Source organism: Vanellus vanellus, assembly GCF_965231255.1.
Source record: "Vanellus vanellus genome assembly, chromosome: 23".
Classification (NCBI taxonomy): Eukaryota; Metazoa; Chordata; class Aves; order Charadriiformes; family Charadriidae; genus Vanellus; species Vanellus vanellus.
This window is the reverse complement of record NC_138928.1, coordinates 3,104,773-3,128,608: the sequence shown is the minus strand read 5'-3', so window position 1 is coordinate 3,128,608 and position 23,836 is coordinate 3,104,773. Positions and strand designations below refer to the sequence as shown.

General features: G+C 42.3%; 1 protein-coding gene across 1 annotated transcript; it reads right to left on the bottom strand.

The window, feature by feature from the left end:
* Window positions 1-117: 117 nt before the first annotated feature.
* Window positions 118-23,220, bottom strand: NUDT3 (nudix hydrolase 3). The gene is made up of 5 exons (XM_082494705.1): window positions 22,984-23,220; window positions 10,566-10,676; window positions 2,536-2,580; window positions 1,661-1,745; window positions 118-748 (listed from the first exon to the last, which is right to left on the bottom strand). The coding sequence occupies exons 1-5, from the start codon at window positions 23,080-23,082 to the stop codon at window positions 579-581; spliced, it is 510 nt and encodes a 169-aa protein (XP_082350831.1). The 5' UTR covers window positions 23,083-23,220; the 3' UTR covers window positions 118-578.
* Between the last annotated feature and the right edge of the window lie 616 nt (window positions 23,221-23,836).

The following is a 23,836-nucleotide window of genomic DNA, read 5'->3' as shown; positions in this document are numbered from 1 at the left end:
AAAAAAAAAACAGAACAAAAGGCAAACAGATTAATTATGAACACTTCTTTTCAGAAGCAGACCAGGATTAAAAAAATTCCCGCAAAATTAAAATGTTAGATTCTCCATCTAAAAAAAAAGTTTATATATATGCGCTGAAAGTGACCACCATACGGGTCTGAACAGCACCTTACAGTACAGACTAAGACTTAAAGAGCTGATCTCGCATTTGAAGTCTTTTAATTAAAAAAAAAAAAAAGTGGCTATGGCTGGGATGACACAAACGGGACACTTCAGAACACAAGGCAGAGGCGAAACTGGCAGCCTCGCTCGCCAGGCCATGGAAGCGGTGTAACGGGAAAGGGGCACTTCATGCACAAAATGTATTTTACAAAATACATATCCAAAAAAGCAAAAAAGCCAACAAAAAAAAAAAAAAAATCCCACCTTGCACTAAATTGTAGCACTCTCAACACTTGCTCTGCCACAGGCTGCTGCCCATGCCTTGGTTGATAGAGGAGGCATGTGAAAAAGGGGAGGGGGGAGGGAAATCCGTGTTTCAGTCTTTTTCAAAATTTTTCTCATGGGGACGTCTTCAGTCATCTGATGTCAGACACGGAGCTCTCAGAGTACGTCGTGGTCATGACAGGAGTGCCGTTGTTTGCCAAACAACCTTGCCTCAAGGTTTCAAAATACGAGGCCTGCACCGGTTTATGATACTGCAGAACTTTTATGGCATCTTCTATCTTAAACCATTCCCTTTTCCTTCCTGTGAGTAAAAAAGAAAAATCAGTAGATGCAACAAAACGATGTTTAAACATTACTGTTGATTAGCTTTCAATCATTATCACGTGCTCTAAGGCTGCAAGAATAAGTACACTGTGTAGCAAAGCGTCAGTTGAAAATACTCTGGGAAATTTTCTCTCAGGATTCTCTGATCTCGGGGGCCCCCTACTCCAAACACCACACCGAGGGCTCCTCTATCTCCACGACAGGTATCTGTTTAGGGCACTACATCCACTGTCCAAACAAACCCGTCTTGCATTTCCTAATTAAAAAAAAAAAAAAAAAAAACAACTACATTTATTTTGCTACTTCTATTCAAGTCAGATACTCATTTTAAGACAACCCACAACAACACACACCAATCACCACCCAATTTCTATCAGTCTGCAAGTGAACCTCAATTTTTGGTGGACGGCACTCATTTATTACTCTTTCAATAAAACCTCTTCTGTACACAGCCTGAGGAAAGTCAAGTTGCAGAGGTGCCACAGTGCTATGGACAACCCTCATGCAATACAACAGGTCCGTTTTCATTTGGGAATCTGATTTAAATGCAAAGATTTCAAAAGATAACAGGGAATGATTAATCCACACTGCCCACATATATTTTCTTCTAGTCTTAGGAAGGACAACTCTTTGTGCTCTTTGCTTAGTATTTTCAAGCGCAAGAAATAAATACAAAATTGCTGTAGAGGCAGCTGTACAGCTGAACTTACTTTTCTTGGGCCACAAAAGCATCATTTGACCACAATTTTTTTCCCCAAGCAACAAAAGGACCCACTGCTGCAACTTTTCTCAACCACTCTCACAAGGATTCCAGCTCCCAGAAGGACTCTAAGCTGACGTGTTTTGTCTGCATCAAACCAGTTAATTCTAGCAAGCGCAAAGAGCTTACCGATATTGACAGAGTCCTCCCAGTCTTCCAACACTTCTGTGACGATAAGTACGTAAACATATGTCCTGTGTTTCCTGTCCCGATTCTAGAAGGCAATGGGAACAGAATAATGACAAAGCCACCAAGGGAGCAAAGGCAGGTGGGCACATGGCAACTACAAGCCGCAAGCTGCCTCATTATGATGCTGCGGTACTTTATGTGCGGTTTCTCTTGCATTATAGCTCGCTCACGGCTATTAAAAATTGTTGAGTTTTAAATGAGAGGTCTGAAAGTATTAATAGGCGTTGCAACCCAAAAGTCTATTTCCTAATCTGTAAGGCAGTATTTGGTGGATGGATATGCTTATAAGTCACTTCCTCAGCTCGAAAAAAAAACCCAAAACTACAGGAAAGATTTTTATCTACTTCACACAACTCTGAAATAGTTAGTGGAAAAACAACTATAAGAAGAGCTGTGCCTGGTACCCGCTGACTCTGCAGCTCACCGGTACTCATCAGGTGTTACCGCACTCCTAATAGGAGCGCACAGGCTTCACCACGTCGCAGAGGCCAGTTTGGCAACGCGTGGTGGCAGGTGCTAAAGAACAAAGGAGAGGCACTGCTCCCCAGCTGGTGGGTGGCATTTTTTGGCAGTAAGAAAGGTATGAAGGCACTGGGAATATTCACTGTTCCACGGGCTTACCACTCATGAGTTCAACTGAAGTGGAAATCGCAGATGATCAGTATCATTGAAAGGATCAGCATGCATTTTTATTTCAAAAGGGAGTTTTAAGTTTTCCTTCTATCAAGTTTACATCACAACAAACTAGGAAGTGATTTTTACTCCAAGACAATTTTTTGCATCAAAATTTTACAACCTCCATGTCTGAAACTTACCTCAAAAATTCCCACTAATCTTCCTAACGTCCCTTTCACTCCAGCCTACGAAAAGTTCAAAGAGAAAAAAACATGCTTTAACAACAGCTCAGTACATATTTCTTTATTTGTTGCGCAGGAGCAGTTCCTTTAGAACAGGAAGCAAATGCTGTAAAATTCTGCTAATCTGAAAACAACATGATCACAAAAAAAATGACACAAATGTATCCCAACCTCTAACCATGCATGCATTCCCAGGGATTTTTTTAATTTCTTTCTCCATATTCAAACCATTTTGGATTCAATCTGGAGGAAAAAAAAAAATTATTTGATGAGTTACTAATTGCATACCAATATACCCTGAATGACCAGAATCTCCTCTAAAGGTTATGACAGTCTAAGCATGGATAAAATTTGCTTTGGGGTTTAGCAGTTTTGCCTCTTTAAAATTACAGTTTAAGAAAATAACTTTAAAGTATGTATAAGACATCCACTTACACCATCAAAGCAACATGACAGCTACCAGGTACTTCAGGGATGGCCTGCATACATTTGAAGCAAGCTAATACAAACATAAAATACTTCCACTGCAATGTGGCCTCTGCAACAGGAACAAGACTATTTTTGATATAATACCAAATGCAGCTGTGCACTGAGAGAAGACTTTGAATCAAGCACAGACACAAATCAAGAGAAGATCTAAGCAACAGTTTTGTCTTCTGTTTGAATACTACCGAGGATCTACCCACTTCATCTCATTTGCTGTCACTTTTTATACATCCACTCACCACTGTGGCTCAGTCACTTTCTCAAAGTGCCGTTTCTCGCCTCTGCTCTCCGGGGCTTGCATCACGCATGAATGCAAAATGCCATCCCACTCTCCTGCCCCCAGACCTCCCCCCCTTCTTTTCCAATAATTTACATTCCCTTCTTTTTACAACTGTAAATGGTCGGAACTCAAATGCTACAGACAAGATGAGATTTTGCTCCATGACTTCATTGGTCTGAAACACCACACACAATCTGGCAAACAACCCAGCCACATTTGGAAGGTAAATTCAGCTGCCGTCTCTGGCAGCTGGAACACATCCTAAACAGTTCAGGAAAATAATCAGATCTATATATCCGCAGGAGCAGAGGCACTATGTGAGGTGGTTTGGTTTTTTTTGGTTGTTTGTTTTTTGTGCCTTTTTTTTTTTTTTTTTTTTTTTTTAAGAAAGATGTTTGGATGAGGGCAACTAAATATTTAATCAGACGAATCCCCTGTCCCAAGCAGCCAAGACACACCATTTCCCACTTGCTCAGCTACTAACCAGTTGCTTTCAGAAAGGAAGAATTTTTATTAATTAAAAGACTTTACTGGTTAAGTTCCCAGCCTACTAAATGCATACACACAGATACTAAACAATACAGCCAGAGCACGCCTCTCTACTGCTTCTAACAACAGCTGATGGTAGAACTGCCCCATGGGATAAGGATTCGTAGCTCCCCCACTACAAGCATTCATAGAAATCTATAATTCTTTCATGTAACATGCTCCTTGACCTCTACTTCTAGGAAAGAGCTTTTCAACTGAATCTTTTATGTTGGTTTTGGATGCAAAATTTATTGTCTCATCAGTATTTCTGACATTCTGCTCAGCCCATAGGTGGACCACTGACTATTAACCACAAGGCTATTTCTGGAGTCAAATAGCAATTCCATGAAGGTCAATGTACGCGTGTATGCGCACACCAGCGTGGCTAGGACAGATAACTGGGGCTGACCTTTGCGGATGAGTGATTTTACCTCATCTGCAAAACTGTTGCTGCTAACCTGGACTAATCTCTCTCAGAAGTGAACTGCAAGGCAAATACTTCAAATGTGTTTCATTCAAAGAACTCCTTCAGCAGCCTCGAACAGTGGTTTGGTTTTTTTTTTTAGATAAGCAACCATATCAATCGGTCAGCAATAACACAGAGAGGAACACAGGGCTTCTACCTTCACAACATACATGCATATATAAGTATACTATAAGGTGAAGAGTAATCAAATGTTTCAGTTAAATAACTGGTTTAAGCCATTTGTCACTAGCTCCTGGAGGAGGCTACTGAATTTCTGCTCTCCTTACTTACCTGCAGAGGCACTGAATGAAAAGCCAGGGATGTCTTCTGGATGGTTTAGCGAACTCTCAAGCCTGACTAGAAACAAATTTGTCTCCAGGCAACTAGCCAGCCTGGAAACAGCATGAATACTGCACGACCAGCCTCCCAAGCAGCTTACCCCCAGCTCTAAAACTGTGCTTGAAGTAACACAGGCAGGTGAGGAGCCCTCCCTTCTGTTCTGGTTAAACAGAGAGGTGATGGGAATAACACTCTGCATGCAAACTAAGATCATCCTTCTCCATTCTGCCTTGTATTCACAAGAAAAAGGTACAAAAAGTGATGCCAAGACAAACAGGCACTGTAGGAAAATCGTATTGAATTATCATTAGATAACTGTGACCCAAGTGCTAAGGTTTTCTTCATGTATGAATTTATCACATGCAGTAGGAAATGGCAACATAAATTAATGGTTTGATTCAAACAAATGACAGGGCTGACCTTATAAAGAGCGTCCCTTAAAGACTGCAAAGCACATCAACCAATGGCGCTCTCATCCTATTTTACTGGTATAGTGAATTTTAAAGGTAACGTATAGGACATATAACACAGAAGGATTTGACTGCTATACGCCTATTTTTGATAAAGCACTTAACTCACACACAAATAGAAAAGTCATAGTCTCTGCACAATCATGTACTTTGCTTAATGGAAAAAACGTAGAAGTGGAATTCACAGTCTCTCACAAATTTCTAACATAAAAATGAGAAAAGCATCCAAGAAAATAATCTATAGCTGTTATTACTAACAAAGCAAGCTAGATAATGAGCAACAAAGCAAAACTGCCAGGCTCCTCTTTGGGCAAGCTCCATCTCCCTTGCTTTGCTATGGGCCAACCCCTCAGCACCTTCTCTGCAGGACAATGAGCATTCTCTCAGAAAGGTAAAAGCACAGTCACAGGCTCATCCAATCCAGGATTGAAGCTGGATCTAAATCTTAATTCACACCAGATGACTCGGGAATTTTCTCCTCAGTAGTAAATGGATTGAGAATCCTCCGCCCTTGTGGGCCGCAACAGTAAGTGTCTGGCAGAGACAGCACAATTTATTTGGGCACGTGTTCCCCCCCAAGCATTAGAAGTGCTGCACACAGAGCCCATGCTGCAATCCTCAAAATACACGCGTGTCCTAGGAGGATGCTATTAAACATATCAACAAGGGGTAGGAGAGCACCAGCACCAACTGTTCCATCTGCAAGCGTGAAAATAAAGCAAATCAATCAAGTGACAGTATTCCCCAGGAAGAGGCACACTCAGGTATAAAAGAGGACAGACAGAGCTTGCAAAATGAGCTGCTTTTTCACTGCTCTGCAGATCCAAATCAGTTTCCAACGCCTGAGGTAGCCCTCACCGGAGGAAAAGATAGATCTGGCAAGAGTGCATCAATGTCACAGCTGCCCCAAAACAGCACACGACTTCAAACCGCTGCCCCGTGCCCAGAGGGGTGGGCTGGGCATTCAGGACAAGGAACAAAAATCTGGAGGAAATGAAGCTTTACTAGTTCTGCTGCTCACAGAACAACTTGTTTTAATAAAGAAAAATTACTGAAGACATCCAAGAACAGCAGGTTCAGGTTTCAAAGCTGAAAATAAGTTCGGGTCAGATGCAAAAAGCAGCCTGCAGCAACACCATCTGTTCCTAGGGACAGCTTTTATTTCCTTCCATCTGAGCTAAGGAAAATGTGGGTTGGAATTTCAGCTATTTTACTTTGCTCTATTCGGCTCAAAGCCTGCATCTACTACAGATTACTGCTGGGCAAGAGGACTGTGGTAAAACACCCAAATCTTTGTTCTAATACTTGCAGTACTGAAGGTAGTAAATCACACCCATGAGTGCTAGCTTAGACAAGTTCTAAAGACACCAATTACAGACCTGCTAGGCAAATTTTCTTGCTGTCTCTACTGTCTCTCAGAGAGGGTTATATTATTTATCTAATTCTTTACTGCATTACAACCATTATATGCTTTTACATTTGTGAAATGGAGATGAAATACCACATCGGAGCGAAGAACTTTAAGACACTGCACTCATTTTTATGAAGTTTGAGTATACAGAGTAACAAACAGGAGTGAACTTGGTCCACTATCTACACTGAGTATTACTAAATCTAGGAAGAGTTCAACACCATCACCTCAGTCATTCATCCACGGCCTTTGCAATATTACAAAAAAGTCTTCCTATTTTAGGGCTGAAAGATATCGATATTCATATTCCAAATCACTAAGAAAATACATGAAACAGAAAGGATTATTTATAAAGCAGGTTTAAGAAGGGAAAGGGAAAAAAAAAAAAACACCAAACAACAGGTCTAGCAACCAGATCAAAGTAATCTCACGATTAACTATTTTATATAGTGGCATCAATTGCCTGTTTGATCACAGATCAAGCACAACTTATCTGGCTTTTGATTCCCATGAAGAAAGCACGACTAACACTCCCACAATTTTAGAGAACTTGACATTTACTAAGTATTTAAAGGTCAGGATGTGAAAGATACTATAAGTGCAAAATGAAATGCCTTTGGGTTTAACAGATGAGTGTGGAGGCTTTTTTCAAAGTCCCTCCATAATAAGTTTAATTTAAGGCATCTATTTCTAAAACATGTTCTTCACCAGTTGCTCACACCCATAAAAAACCCTTACTCCTAACACAAAATTAATTTTGGGGGCAAAATGGAACAGAAAAAAAATCCAAGAATGAAGAAGCAAAAAACATACTACATTGGCGCTAATGACTGCTTTAAAAGGGCACATCATTTTCTTCAGAAGGTGAACCTTAGAACATACCTGGAGTTTACAGCTGTGCAAGACTGACTACATCGTTTTTCAACAATCTGTCAGAAATAAGTGGTTTTATTCTGAAAGGCTGCTCTCCTTCAGAGCTAGCGTGCTTGTCTACTGCCACTTTGCCTAAAAACAATGCCCAAGAACTCAAGTCACTTCAAATTTTATGCGGACAACAGCAAGCGTGACAAGTGTTGGTACCTGTCTACTTTAATACTTCTGCTAGTACAGATTAAGATAGATAATGACTATCTCAAACTAGGACAAGGACTTCTAACTCAAACTGGGACAGAGAGATCACAGGTTTCACTCAGAATCAACATTTCATTTTCAGAACAGTCTTCTAAAATATTAAGACTCAGAAAGAGGAAAAAGTCAGATTTCTTTATATGAAAATTATTCAAGCAATCACATGCATAAACTCAAACACATATGTGATGAAATTAAAACAGTGAATGCAGTTCAAAATCTTAGTTTAGGGAAGCATATTTTAAAAAGCAAATGCATACCACACAAAAAAGAATGAATTGGGAAAAAACAGCCTATTGTCATCTTCAAAGACCACAAGCAACTGAAAGGGTAATGAGTCCTTCCAGCTCTTCCAACTGTCTCTTATTAAAACAGGAAAGGCATACCAAAGGCAGTGAAAGAAAGTCCACAAATTTCTTCCATAACTTTGACCAGCACGCAAACCACCTTCTTTTAGGATAAAAATTACTTTGCGTTCATCAACATGGAGGAAAACTGGATTTTCCCTCTCCCAACACAAGCAGCAGACTCTCCCTGCTCAGCTAACCTCTTGCTTCCTGGCGAGTGACAGACATGCCTCTCCCAGGAGAGGAGCAAAGACATCAAACCTACTCAGAAATCAGCGCCAGCTACAACCTACCTGAAAACACCTAAATTAACATGAAAGGTCGCATAAGGATTACTAGCTAGTATGCACACCAGTTGCCCAGCAAGCAGCCTCCTAAAATACCTCTCCTGCCAAATCAATAGTACGAGCTGGGAAACTGGGTGCACAAAAGTCCTTTACAGCGTTACAGCTGTAATATAACAAACGTTCCCCTCCCGCACGCACATTCCCCAGCAACATTTTACAGTAAACAGCTCACTGAGCTTAAGACAGTTGATGTACATTATAATTTTGTGTGCCGATCGTAAGCAGCGTACTGGAACACAAATCCATTTGAGGAAGGCCCTGCACACCTAAAAGCCCGCCTGTGTTTTCCACCCGTGTCAGCTAGCTTCATCATTAGCTGCAGAAGTGCTCCAGTAATTTTATACACATGACAGGCTGCACTTCTGCAGAGGGCTTTCAGGAAAGCCTTTATCGTAACAGCATCTGATAGCTCCATTTCAGATTCCCACCCTGTATTCACATCACACTCTACTAGGTGTCGTGGAGGTTAGCCGTTGGGGTAATCCTGCCGCTTTTGGAGCTCTCCATGTTTACTGTTTGTCGAGCGGCATTCGAGCAGATAGGTGCTTCTTCGCTGGGAATGACTCAACCCTGCCAGGCTGCCACAGTTTGAATTACATTCTCATTCGGCACTGGTCCACGTGAGCGAGGGAACACCAGCTGAGCGAGAGGGGATTATCTCAGCCAGCCCAAACCAGTTTCTTCACTGCAGACTGAGCCCATGCCAAGGCTTCCTTTCAGCCACCGAGCTGTCACGGAAAGAGAGCGACTCTTCCAAGGCGCTGCGCTGCCTGAGGAAGGGAGGGTCGATACAGATTTATTTTTAAGGATTTGAAAGGTGAAGCCATGCATCTCTTGAATGAACCCTTGACTTCTGTATCAAATAACTTAATTCTTAATAACGATTGGGCTGTAAAGCAGGAGCTTGCAGCTAAAAATATTTCTATTGTTCTGGTTAAACTCACTTTGGCTTGTAATGTGTTTGAAAGATCGCCGAGTTACTAAAAAAGCAGGAGCTGTATTACAGGCTAGAGACAAAATTTGCCAGCAGCAATCCCAGTACTAGAGCGACCTAAAGACGTTTTAAAAAAATAAACTTCGACCATATAATCTTTCATATCTTTCTGATAAACTGCTAGGCTATAAAAACATACAAAGAGAAACACACAACTCGGGAACTGCCACAGTAGATTAGTCCAGAGGCCCAAATATTCAGCGTTTTGTTAGACAGCAGCAGGTACTTCCAAATACTTCAGAGAAAAACCTTCATATACCAGATAATTAAATAAAGCAACTACTGGAGAAGCTTCTTCCCAAGTCCCATCAATTAGCTCTTGATTTCTGTTCTGCAGCACAAAGATTTATAACCCTCTTGAAAGCATTTTTAATCCTGCCTTATGTAACTAACTGTGAACCTACTTGGTCATCCATACATAATCATTTAATCGTTTCTGAATCCAAGCATCTCTCCAACTCAATAGTATTCAGAAGCGAATTCTAAAGACAGGTTTTACATACAATGTAGTCAAGTGCCATTTACTGTCTTTAAATTCCTTACGAAGAGTAAAATTGTTCTTCCAGCTTTAAGAGAAATATGTCTTCTCCATACAGATCATCAATCTGTGTTTGATCTGCTGTTTGATCTCTGAAATAGCTTAAAGTAAAAAAAAAAAAAACAACCATGAACACATAAGAACTGTTGCTTGTAAATCTTACGATCAATTTCTCTTATTCACATAAAACTCAAAACCTGTACTAGACCAAAACATATTGAGGTCCCTATTTTGGGGTGTCTTTAGTGGCTCATACAGTCTTATTTCTACCCTTTACCCAAGTATTAGATAGCTCGGCAAAAGCACATCTGTTATTCAAAGTTCTCTTAAGAAGCTGTCCTTCATACAGAGAAAACAAAACAAAGAATATCACTGTGTGCATTGAAATGACTGTAGCTTAATTTTATCTATTTTCAGTTAAAGGTATCAGGTGAGGGAAAGTTCATTCTGACTAAGAGCCTTAATTACATTCCTATGCTATCTTTATTTAGGACTCCAGTTTCCCTCCCACATACGATGTGGGTATCACCAGTGACCCTATGTTCCTCTTCACCTTAAGGAAAAGAAGCAAGAGTGTTAAAAACAAATTCCCAGAGCTCCAGCTAAGCATCAGCAGCAGAGCTCCAGAAGCTCCCGTTCTTGTCAAATGCTCACCTCTTCACAGACTTCTCGCACAGCAGCCACGTTGGGCTCCTCCTCGGGCTCCATGCCACCCCCAGGGACAATCCATCGATCAGGATGACGACTACTGCTAACCAGCAGCACCTGCAGAGAGTAGAGCACAGCTGATGTATAAACTCAAGGCAACGTTCCTTTTCAGAGCCCATCAGAAGAGTAGAAGTTGTCTTTGCATCTCTCACACCTCCAAACACAACCAATCCAATGTGAGTCCTTGACAATACTCCAGTTTTTCCAACACAATTTCCTTAGCCCCTTTCAGGCAGCTGTGTAAACTACATTATCAGTGACACCAAGGCACTCCAACACTCTGAATTATTTCAGTCATTACCTTCTCACTGCTCCAACACATCACAGAATAAATTATGCTTCTGCATACCAAAACAACGATTTGCTATTTGATACAGCATCACAATACTTATACTGTAAGAGCTCTTTGCCGTACTAAAAGTCACTACGTAGTCTTGACAGCCTGGGATACACATCATGCAGCAACGTGAGATGGCACAGAAGCTGCTCAGTACCTTCACCCTTTGCAGAAGTAGCTCGATTTAACTTTATCGGTACCTTTGGCACTGTCTGCCTCTGCCGTTACACTAATGACAGATTCAAGTCAGGTAACTGCCATTAAAACATTTATGTGCAATTGTTTTAACAAAGATTTTCAACTTCTCTGTTTGCCTCTTCTTATGCAGCAGGCACCAAACAGTTCAGATCTGGACCCAGCACTTGGTTACTTTTGGTTTAAATGAGGTTGTTCAATTAGATATAAGCAAAATATAAGCCTACATTAAACCACTTAAGAACCCTAGGAAAAGGCTGCATAGAAGGACAGATTTATTTTTTTTTTACATCAGGAAAATGGTTCAACCATTTCCACAGGAGTAATTTTTCTTAAGCATGCTTTGTGGCAGGTTTTTTTGAAACACGTTTTATTCCAGTGTAATTCTGTTCTGTACAAGTTCAGGTTCTGTTTTGTCACGTTCTGGAAACAAAAAGCTAACTAACAATCTCAACTGGCTAAAAATTTTCCCAAAGAATACCGAGACACTGTGCTTATTAAATCTACTTGCAATACATCTATGAGCAAGAGATGGAAAACAAAACTAATACTGTTTTTCAGCTCTCTAAACAAAGCTTGTTCATTAGAGTCATCATGCTATACTTCATCATTTTACTGGCACAAAGCTTACAGCCAAAGCAACTTGCTCCAGAAACTTTCCAACATACCAGTCCAATTAGGTTACAGGCCAGCTGTAACAGTTTCAATCAGACATTCTGAAGTTAAACTGTGCGAGACACTAAAATCCCAGGCTTTACTGTCTAAACGTTGATTTACCAGTAGGATATGAAAAGATTTGCACTAATTATCAGGAGGAAACCTACCTACAGAACTCAAAATTAAACTTCTGAAACAAAAACAGCCATAAGATTTCCAGGGTTTCCCAGTTCTTTTGTCTTTTGAAAATTTTCATCTGCCGAGCGACCACCCTGCAAAGCAATTTTTCGTTTTCCAGGGCCACCCAGACCACACCAGCTCAGCACAGGGAACAAGAGCAGCCAACAGACTAGAACACGCTGGGGCGAGGAGACGAGGGTCCGTTGTGGGGGTCCAAACCACAGCTCTCAAACCAGGAGTAGCAAAGCTTAAGGCAGAAACCGCAGAGGGCTCACAACAAACGTTTTAGCAACTGCTGGTCTAACCTTTCTTAAGTCTGGAACTAAACTCAGTGTTCTCAAGTGTCAGCACTCTAATCAACAATTTTCTGTGGATCCCACCAATAATGTCTCAAAGCCTCTTCTTCCTGCTTCAGTCAGGACCCATACCTCAATCCTGCAATGCATGAAGAAGTATCCTTTATCAAACAGCCCCATTTAAATCCCTGAGCACTCCCCAATCTGTCTATCGAATTAAGGCAATCAATGCATACTAGAAATGAATTAAGCTGAATACACTACCTTAATTCTGCAGTTTTCTAATGGAGATGCTTACTACCTTAGCTGTCTGCTGGCGAAGGCTGCAATGGAACAGCATTTCCTTTACAGTAACATCCCGTGGCGTTTGGCCTTCTTCAAGAGGAAGACAGAATTCCTTTCCCCCAGTCCATACCAAACGGGATCAGTAAGCCATGCCTAAATAGGGAATGTAAACCTCATCCACCCTGAGCCTTCAAGGCTCGGGACAGCAGCCGGGTACCGCGGGCTGGGACTGTAAGGCAGCACCAGCAGCCACCTCTGGTTTGCCAATATTTGGCCACCGCAGGCTCAGCACACAACGCGCTCCGCTGGCCTGCGCTGTTTCATCACGGTACCTTTTCCTATTACGTTACAGGACTTCTACTTTGTCCTGAGTCATTACCAGTATTGTACACAGAACAGCGTGGACTGGAATTCCTAACTTCAGGTCAGCAGGTGATTCTGAGGGCAAAGTTAAATGAAAAGTATCAGACATTTCAAGTATACGTTTTCTTGCCAGGTAAGGAAGCATCATCTTTGTCGTTTCCGATTTCCAGTCAGAGTTCCAGCTCAAAAAAAAAAAAAAAAAAAAGATTAAAAAAAGCTGCAGAAACAGATCTTTGAAACTCAGCGGAGCACACTTCATGCTATTGAACTCCTGTCACCTTCCACTTGTGAGAAAAAGTATCTGCTAAGAAAAACCCTGTACAAAGACTTCCACAGGAAAGCCTGCTGGACTGCTCAGACTCAGACAATGCTTTAGCAACACATTAGTAGGAACTTTTAGGTGTAAACAACAGTTTTCAGCAAAGTAAATTAACTTCAGCTGCTCTGGCAGTTGAGCATTTTCTGAATAGAATTAACATGAACAACCCTCGCTGGGAAGGAAAAACCTGTCATTCTCACACTTTTATGTAATCAGACTATTTCCTGTTTAATAAAAAGGAAATCCCATCAAGAGAGAGCAGGAAACGTGCCCTACAAGGTCATTCTTTTAAAACAACTTTAAACAGGATATTGCTACCAATGAGCTCTCCCAAGACAAAGGGGCCTAGTTCAAAATGCGGGTGACACACTGTTGTCTTTTAAAAAAAACAAACACACATCTAAAAAAATCCCATGTCCCAATATATGCAACCCATTCAAAGGGATCAAGTAAAAAGGTCATTATAACCCAAATCCATATTTTCACAAGGCAACATCATTCAAACATTTTGCAAACTGCCCAAAGCCAGTAAAATGAGATCTGCTGAAAAACCACCTCTCTCTGCAAACCATTCATATTTGGGCGGAACTGCCCGCGTGCTGTTTCCAAGATAAGAAATACATTCCCCAGCACAAACCTTTTCCCCCCGATAGCTAGATGGGTGAACATAAAATACCTGGGGAAGCTAAGATACCAGCTGGCAGGTTGCAGAAGAGGGATGTAATAGTTTGCATTTCTACCATAACGAGGTCAGAATTATTTTATAAGTTTCAGAAGACGTGAGATAGCACATGGTTAATTTACACCAGAGAGTCAAGACAGAGAATGGTAACTGTACCATCATTTTACAATACAACATGGCAAAAAAATGTTATTCAATTGCTCAATTAGACCAAACGTTTTCCAATGCAACCGGATTCTATAAAATAAAGAGGTGTAAGGTTTTTTTTTAAGGGACCACTTGGTAGCTCCTACATCCTCGACACCTAAATTTTTGTTCATTAACTTCTTTATTACATAAAAACATTAATTTGACTATACACGGAAGAACAGATTTTAATGAAAACAGTAATAAAAATATACCAAAAATTACTTGTTTTATTTTTTTTAAATCAGATCCAACCACAAAGGAAGGTTTACATTTCCATTTTACTCTTACCAGGCAAGCGTGTTTAAGATGGCTACTGAGACTCTTGGCCTACTGGAGATTTTAGGGGCAGATTTTGGAGCCAAAACTTGCAGTCTTTTTGGAGAAGCACTTGCAGGTATCGCGTCACATGGCCAAGTTCTGTTTTCCAGGATTTGAAAGACGATTATGTCATTTCAAAGCAGGGAAATGAGCAACACAAGCCTCTTTGGCAATGCATGAGGCGGCCCTGAAGTACTTCTCACACACAATCAATGAAATAAGAGAACAGTTAGAAAAATAAGCAAAGTTTGAAGTCTACAGCAGGGGCTCCTAAACAGTCCTAGATTGTGGCCCTCATGGTAAGCAACCTTCAAAGCAACAGGCAAACAAAAAACCCAAACAAATCTAGAGCAGCCGACCAACTCTCCAGGGAGGAGGCAGGAAACATGCGGAGACATCTAAGGCTGCCTGGACCACCACACGCGAAGCTCGGGGCTCCATGGGAAAAGGGGAAAAGAGTTTGTCACCGGGACAAATCTGGGAGTCCCTGATACACAATTCTGATCTTAAGACAACCTAACTACATACAAATCTGTTGTGTTCACATAAAGGGTCCCCCCCCCCCCCCAAATAATGGCGTTCTGCAAAGCAAAAACTGGGCAACCAAAACAAGGCAAAGAATTAATTCTCCATTAACAGAACAGAGATTGAGGGATTCCCAGGTTCTGTCATGCTATGGTGGATTTAAACAACAACCACCACCACCACCAATAAATAAAACAAGAGTAGTTATGCTGTAAGGAACACAATTCCTAGAAAGAGGCTCCACAGAAGCATTACAGCAAAGACGAAAAGGGCTACAGCATTATTAGAAGCTGGGCTACAACGTTATTAGAAAATGAGCTGTTTTCCTAGAAGCCTGGAAGGTTCACATGGTCCTACCCACACGCGCCAGCCTAAGGACAATCAAGCTGGCAGACTTAATAAGAAACAGGAATCAAGATGTTAAATATGTGTTTTTTGGCCCAGCCAGCATTCTGCTGCCAGAAGCCAATCTATAAGCTACTGGCTACTGAAACAGCCTCTGCACTTTCTTTCATGTTTTCTACCAATATTAAGCCGCAAAATCATGTATTTTGCGTAGCAACTAAAGCACAAACCTCCCGACAGTTAAACTCATTTCACACTTCAGCATTATTTATCGGAACATAGACTGCGAGAAAATAACCCGTCTCCTAATGCTCTGTAGTGAGACTGGTAGAGAAGATGGCTGACTTCAATGATTTTCGCCTGTACAATCTGTCTTTGTTTGAAAGTTTCAATTTAATAAGAGTCTCTGTATTCAGGAGTTTGGAGCTTAGCTGTGCTAGCGACTCTCCGATTTGCCCTATGACCAGGCAGGATATTGTAGCCGGTGCAGCTCTGTGTCCAGCATAATAAAGACCTTTTATGCTTTACTCAAAGTTAACAAATGTTCTCACAATCCCAATATATTATTGTTACTGTACTTAACGCTTTTATATCTCACAAAACTAGGATCTCAGTTCGACCACATCAAACCACCTTTAAACACTAACAACAGCATAAGCTGACGAGCAGAGTTCAAGAGGAACAGGAGGGGAGAAGAGACACTCTAGTTAGCGAAGCCATGCAAAAATTAATCTAATTTAGCTGGCAGAAACATGGCCTCAATTACACTACTATGAAACATGCGTTTTGCCAAACTACTAATGCAGGATGGTCTAAACACACACACCAGTGCGTTCAGGAGGGCTTCTCCCACCCTCTTGCTATTCAGGGCACGTTACGAAGTTAGCACACAGTAGTTGCAAGGACAGCCTGTGGTCAGCAAGGCTACAGCCGGCTTTAAGCACGACAATGTCTTTAGCTAAGGCAAGAACACACGCAACCTCAACAGCAAGCCACAGAAAAACCCTCTCCTGACCGTAACAGCATGCCCTCGCTGTTCCTCAACAGCAGACATTTCCTTAGACAAGTTTTATTTTCACACACACACCCCCGCACCTTGCTCCATGGCACAATGCGATTGAACCTACAACGTGCTACCTAGAAACTGGAGGCAGGAAATTAACGGCAGACAGCTAGAAGGGGAAAGTATCGGCGCTACAGAACTTGACAAAAGTAAAGCACAAGTCTTGAAAAAGGAGTAAGAGGTGAACTGGAAGAAGTTCAAGTCATTTCAAGCATTTGGATCGCACCTACAGTACTATAATCATAGAGGAAAAAATAAAGAAAATGCTGTTGGTTTTTAGGCTGCTTCTTAGAATAACAATAATAAATCATCACGAACTGCACTACTCCTCTGGCTTCAAAATACCAAGGGTCATATTACTGTTACTACAGTTTTCTTGTGACTTTAGAGTGACTGCTTATTCTTGCCGAAGAACACCACAATCCGGAGTCCTCTCCTTCCATCAAAATTACATTTCAGATAACCACAAAAATTATCTGCGACGTGCCTTTCCCAGCAGGGACAGGGCAGAGAAAGCAGCTGAAATGCCCGGACCAGCAGCCGCTTGTTTCAGCGGCACAGGGCTGATAAGGAGGCACTCCCACTGAAAGACCCCAAAACCGATAACCTATTTCTGCCTGTCAAAACCAGTTTGTTGACCGCTCGGTACTTACACAACTCGTCCAGGCATACTTTTTCCAGAAGGAATGCTAGCTTTTAAACTGCCTTTTTTTTTTTTTTCTAAGGGAAAAAAAATAAATAAATACAGTGAGTATTTTGGTCTTCTCACACAGACCAAATGACTCTGGATGTCAGCAGTTGCATATGTATACACTTACTGTTTTGATTAACAAGTCCTATTCATAAAATAAAGCATGCAAAACCCTACAGCCATGAAAACTCTTGAGAAGCTTTTCAAATATAAGTAGTTAATTCTATGCTTAATATCAATATACATTATTTACACACAAAAAAGTAACCACCCAAGTCAATACGAATGAAAACAACATTCAAACCATCTGAAGCATCTTAAAAAAAAATATCTACCCAGTAGGTAACTGAATCCCTCTGAATTTCACATGTTAACGTGAAATTTCTGAGAATAAAGTGTTACTGTGCATTATCCACTGCACGACAAACACAGCTACAGAGAAACAAATTGTGATATAAATACGCACAAAATTTGAAAGATCCTTGACCAGTCTATGCAGTCAGTCGCCCAGTTAAACTGAAAAAGAACTACTGTTTAAATAAACTGAGTACCTGCTTCCCAGTTGCTGGATATTACACACAGCATCTGAACGCTGACGTTTACTATTCATGAGGTAGAACTGAGAGTTTATTAATTTTGTTCTATCCAATTTTCCTGGGCGACCCCATGGCTGAGGTAGGCAAACCCGGATAGTTTTCCTTATTTCAAAAAATAATGAGAAAATCCAAGGCATATGATCATTTTTCTTTGACTGAAAAGGCAAAGCGAGACCATCCATGGGAAGATTAGGTCCTTTGCCCGCAGTCCCAGCTGGGTACAGCCCCCAGCCGCCTGTACCCGCGTCCACGCTTCAGTAGCTTGTCCGAAAGGTGTCGAGACAAACCAAGGCAGGGAACTGACTTTGAGTTTAACAAAAGGAGGGGACGGGACACAACGAGCGAGGAGAGAAAGGTAGGAAAAACAGCTACAGCCTCTGGTCAGGCAATAAATGGATTTCAGAGAAGTGTTACGCAGAGGAGAGGAGACAGTGGCCACCGCTGTTGGGTCCTTCTCAACAAACACAGGGGTGGAGTACACTCTCTCCCACTTTCCATATTCATCACTTTCCCTGAGTTGCAGCAGAACAAAACTGACTCAATTCTTCAGTTTCACAACAGCTTACAGAGCTTCCAGTAAATTAAGTGAAAATTCAACAATCTTCATTCTTTTGTAGCTTGGGAAAGTACAAGAGGCCATGGAATTGCTTGTAAAATCATTTATGAAAGCTGCCTTTATGAAAAGGCTAGAAAACACTTTTTAAGGTGAAAGGTAGGTTTTGCAGAGGTTTCTACTTTTACTCTTGGAAAAAAACTAGCTATGAGCACAGTGGAGAGGGACAGGAGAAGCTCAAGAAAGAAAACTATTTCTAAACTGGCCTATATCCTACTGGAGATGTAGGAAAGTATTAGCAACAGACAGGGAGATCTTTACTTGGTTTCAACCGCAACCTTTTTATGTAGCTGAAGGGAACACACAGAGGCAAGCAGAGTCATCGGAACAGAGATTCTGAGGCTATAGTCCACGGACAGCACAACGATCATATGACGCTGGGCTCCCTTTACATCCCAACAGTGAAGCACTCCAAGTAGTTTTAGCTATTATTATTTTTATATTGAAGCAAACGCACAAAGGATGGCCCAGGAACACTGTGTGATCATCAACGTAGCCTACGGTTAAAATTTGAGAACTGCTGTATTACATCATAGCTTGGTTTAAAACTGACCCAGGAGAAGCAAGAAGAAAAAGGTTAGTTTGCATTCAAACTACTTTCCCAACTGAGGCTGTTGTGGGGCTACATAAACGTAGCTTTTGGTGACCGTATTGGCTTGGCGCACTCACAGAGCAGCAGAGCCAGGGCGCTCACCAGACCCTGTGTGAAAGTTCTGTTTTCTCATCTCAATTTAGACTTCATTCACAATTAAGAAAAGACGACCGATCCTGGATCCTATTATTCCCAAAGCATTTCCTCCAAAAAGTCTTTAAAAATACCAGTTGTTAATGAGCAGCTTGTCCTTTCACCAGATACAATGCAGGCATGCTTAAACCTGTAGCTACACCAGTGAGGGACTTAAAGCCAAACGGTTCCCTTTTTATTTCTGTTAAAATATAACACAGAGATGCTGCCATTGAGCAGGCTTCCATCTGCTTCTTAATAGTAAGACATTAGTGAAATTTTCTGGAACATTTCCTCATTGAAACAGCTGGTCTACACCAAAAAAAATACTTGTGTTATTTAAAAATAACACCATAATAGCAATATTGAGAGGCACTGACATCACAAAGCAATAAAATGAGTGATTTCCGAGATAACACAAGACTTGGGATCTCTTGATCTGCACACTCTCCTTCCCCACTTTTGCCGAAGCAGCAACTATCAAGGGATATTTGAAAAGATGAAAATAGCAGAGTCCTGGCGGTCGGTTGACAAAAAGATCCTTTGAAGTCTGTTCGCACTCTCTTTGAATTCATCCTGTTGATTCCCCTGTTCTCCCTCCTGCCCAAAGAGACATCACTCTGTTGTTTCATAAACAGTGAGCCACCGCACAGATACAGATATTTTCCACACAGCCCAATTAAGAAATGTATTTTTTGCTCCATTTGAGTTTCGTGGTTAAATGACCTCTCCCTGTACAGCTTTTTAAAGGAATATGTAACAAAGACATCTTTTCAGCCAACGTTTGGTCTTCCAAAAACGTTCCAGAGCTTCTTTCATGTCCAAAAGTAGTAGCTTCCAAATGTAATACAGAGAAAAATTGCAACCATGAGCAGCATAAGGAAAAAAAAAATCACTTAAAAACTAAATTAGAAACAAAATTAATTATTATTATGTTAAGACTCTTTATTTGCAAATTTAATGCCTAACCAAAGACATGCTGGTTTAGCAATCTTTGTTGATTGCTAAGATTTTAGAGACAATCACATCAATGAACTGAAGAGTTCGGGGGTAAACGTCTAAAAAGAAAAGGTAGCCTCTCCTGTAAGTGTGAACAGAATTTTTCTTATTTCTACTTGTTCATTGTTTAATTCAGGAACTAATTAGGGATTCAAAAAGGCAGAAAACTTGGTTTTTTAAATCCACACCAGGAAATGAAGAAGAAACATGAGAGCTAAGATCTACTGTTTCTTAAGCGCTTAAAAGAACAGTAACCAGAAACAGCCAGTCCTAGAAAAAAACCCAATACTTTCATACAGCAAGTTTAAATTATTTATCAAAACATGTTCCCCCCCCCTTTCATTTTCAACAGTAAGCTTTTAATAGATCTTTAACTAACATACCTTGGTTCTGGGTTTTTTTTCCCCTCCCTGGAGAGGCCTTTTAAATAGATCTCAATTTCCATTTAAATAGAAGTAATCAATAACAAAATATGTCAGTAGCACACACACACAAAAAAGCGTTATTCTTGTTTGTCTCTTTTTCTTGGAGAAATCTTTCAGATATGTTAAACTATATAATTAAATGTGTACAGATAACACCTTTCTTGTTATCAAAAGAGTGCAAGTTGCAGTAAGATTAGACAAGTAGATTTCTCTCAAATTAAAGTTTAAATAAACGCCAACAAATGAGAATTAACAGAAGAAATAATTAAAAAGAGAAAATAATAAAGATCAAGGTTTCCTGCTTGTTGATTTCAATAATCGATATAAGCATAATTTAAATTACTTCCAGGCCTGTTGACTAAGATCAAGAGCAGGATCTGTGAAAGGAGTCCACTCTGGGGCGTGTGTTTTGTATGGTGTGACTCGATAATAACTTTCTGAAATGCTTTTGTTGAAAAAGTCCACTTCATGACTGGCTACTGCAGTAGGTATGAAATAGATGAGAACACAGGATGCAGTTTCAGCTCTGTGTTAAATACATAGATACCATAAACAAATGCAGTGTTTGAAAGGCTGTGTGATGTCCTCAGGAGGCCAATTCAAAACAAACCAAAACTGTAATTCATGGCTTCAACCATTTCTGTGGTTCACTTACAAAAAAGCACACATACGCACGTACTTGAGGAAATCAATCTACATCCCATGCTGCATCATTTACAAAGCAATTAGTGCTCCTTAATGTGTCACAGAGCAGTACAACACACCACCTGATTTTACTGAGGAGATCAGAGACAAGACTAAACACTAACAGTGACCAAAGCCCAAGTGTGAAAATCACGCTCACGCGAGAACCTCTGTTGCCCTGATACACACAAAGTCTTCCAGAACTTCGCTTGCAGCCTTTGTAACAGACCCATGGAAATGACAAGGCACAATTAGCACAGCGAGACAGCTACCTCAGCTCCTGCCTTTGAAACTAGCAACAGATCTTTCTGCTTTAGGTCTTACCTAGAAACTAAAGCCTGAAATTGTACCAGTTTAAATTTAATGAGATTTTCAATCCACTGAAAGTTGTTGCAAACCACACCACACACACAACTTTGACATAAAAAAGGCTATAAAGCTCAACCTTAAACAAACCTAACCAGCTTAACCTACACTGAAAGAAATTTGTCACAAGTTAACACGTCTCAAGAAGGAGTTTACTTTTCCTTCTTCAACCATCCCAGGTCAGTATAGTGGAACTGCCATGTTAACAAACCTTTGTGTCACCAACACCGTAAGAGCTCAGGATATTGGTTGCCACTGGCCAGAAGATGTTAACAGACCACCGCTGTGGGGTAAGCTGGAGCCCGTATGACACTGCTAATGGAGGTGTTGTAAAACAAATGTTAGCAACCAGCCCAAAGCTGATTGCATCAGGTAGGTGTTGAAATTACGTTTCTACTTTCAACCATACTGCAATCAAACATGGTCAAGCACCTAACTCTTGAGAGGAATTGCCACACTTGCCTCACAACTTCTGTAAAATCACATCAGGAAACTCAGCCACCTTCAACCACCCATGCTGCTTCGCCCCAGAATCATTACACAATATGATTACGTTCTTCTTCGTAGTTCGTCCAAAGTATCATAAATTTCCTGAAAGTCAGTGGGAAGGACCAGCTATGATGAACGCTTCACCAAAACATACCGTTTTCGTTTCAAACCATTTGCGCTTGAAATGTTGACACTCTTCACCATGACAGCACAGCTACAAAGGGTTTGTCAAGCCTCCTTCACCATGTTAAATAATAACTGAACAGTATGCTAATTTACTTTCCTCCAGTGAACTGTCTGCATTCCCTTCCGATTTCCTGTAGCTACAAATATGATAATCAGGAGAACAAAGACTTTAGCACAGCCACTCAGGAACCAGTAAATGAAATGAAGTATGCCTGACTCCACAAGAAGCAAAAAGAGACCTGCAGCCTTGTTTGTCCCGAGTACCCCAAGCCCACGTTAAGGAGATATTAAACGAGAATAGTGAAAAACTGCACATCTGAGTAAAGTTTCTCTTTTTAACTTCACAGACAACACAACCACTTAGCACCACAGCCGCTCTTAAACGAACCAATCTACCTTTAATTCCCACTTCCTCCCAAGCCTCTCTGGACAGCAACTTCTGGCACTCCATCAGTCCCCTTTTATCCCAGTTTCTTTTTATAAATCCAAGGTCAGGTTTCCTCTCCCATCTCATGTGATGTGCTGGACTGAAGTTCTGCCAGCGTGGTCGGTCCCCTCAACTGCCAAATCCCATCCCGTGCCACAACACTCCTTACCAGACTCTTCCACCACCCCATCACCATTTCATTCTGGGCATTTTTCACACGTTTAGCGGAGAGAAATAAAGAAGGGATGGGGGGGTGGGGGGAACACCAACTTTCCTAGCAACGCTTAATTACATATAGAAAATAAAATCCCCCTACAACCAAGTCGCACCCGGGCGGCCCCGGGGGCTGCACGGGGGTCCCCAGTTTCACCCCCACCGCCACCCCCGCGGCCCCCCCGGCCCTCCCTCACCTCCTCCTCGCTCTCGCTGCGGAAGCACAGGCAGGCCGCCCGCTTCTTGTAGCCGTCCCCGTCGTAGGTGCGCGTCTGGTTGGACTTGAGCTTCATCATCCTCCGCTCCGAGGGGGCGGCTTGGGGCTGGGGGTGGAGGGGGGGGCAGGCCGGAGGACGGCGAGGCCCGCGGCCTAGAGGGCGGCGGGGGCGGGCAGGGTGGCGGCGCCGGGAAGGACCCGCCGGGGCTCCCGTGAGGGGCGGGCGGGGGAAGGACGGGGAAGGGGGGGGTGGGGGGGGGGACACGGAGGGGGGGTGCCGCCTCCCCGCGACAGTCTCTTTCTCGGTCTCCGCTCTGTCTGCCGCAGGCCGGGAGCCGCCCGCTACGCGCTGCCGCCTTTCGCCCGCCTCATCCCTCCTTTCACTTCCAGCCGCTCCGCCGCCACTGCCAGCGCTCCGGCCACCGCCGACGACGACGACCGCGACGCCATCTTGGGGCACGCTACGCAAACGGCGTAGAGCCGCCGGCCGGGGGAGGCGGCGGCTGCCCCCTGCCGCTTCACGGGGCGCCCGCCACGCAGACGGAGCAGCCCGGTTTCCAGAATGGCTCCCCCCCGCGCAGACAGCGCCACCACGCCTCCGCCCCCTCCCTCCGCCTCGCCGCGAGCCCTCTGCGCCAGCGACGCAGGCCGCTTTCGAGAATAAGGCAGCAGTTCGTAAGCAGCCAGGCGGCTGCGTGCTAGTTACGCAAAAGGCGCCGGGGCCGAGCCGGCCCCCAGCGCCCGCCGCGCACATGGCTCCGCTTTGACAGCGGTTCTACGCAAAGCGCGCAGACGCCGGGGAGGGAAGAATGCCCATCTTGCGCAAGGCGGGG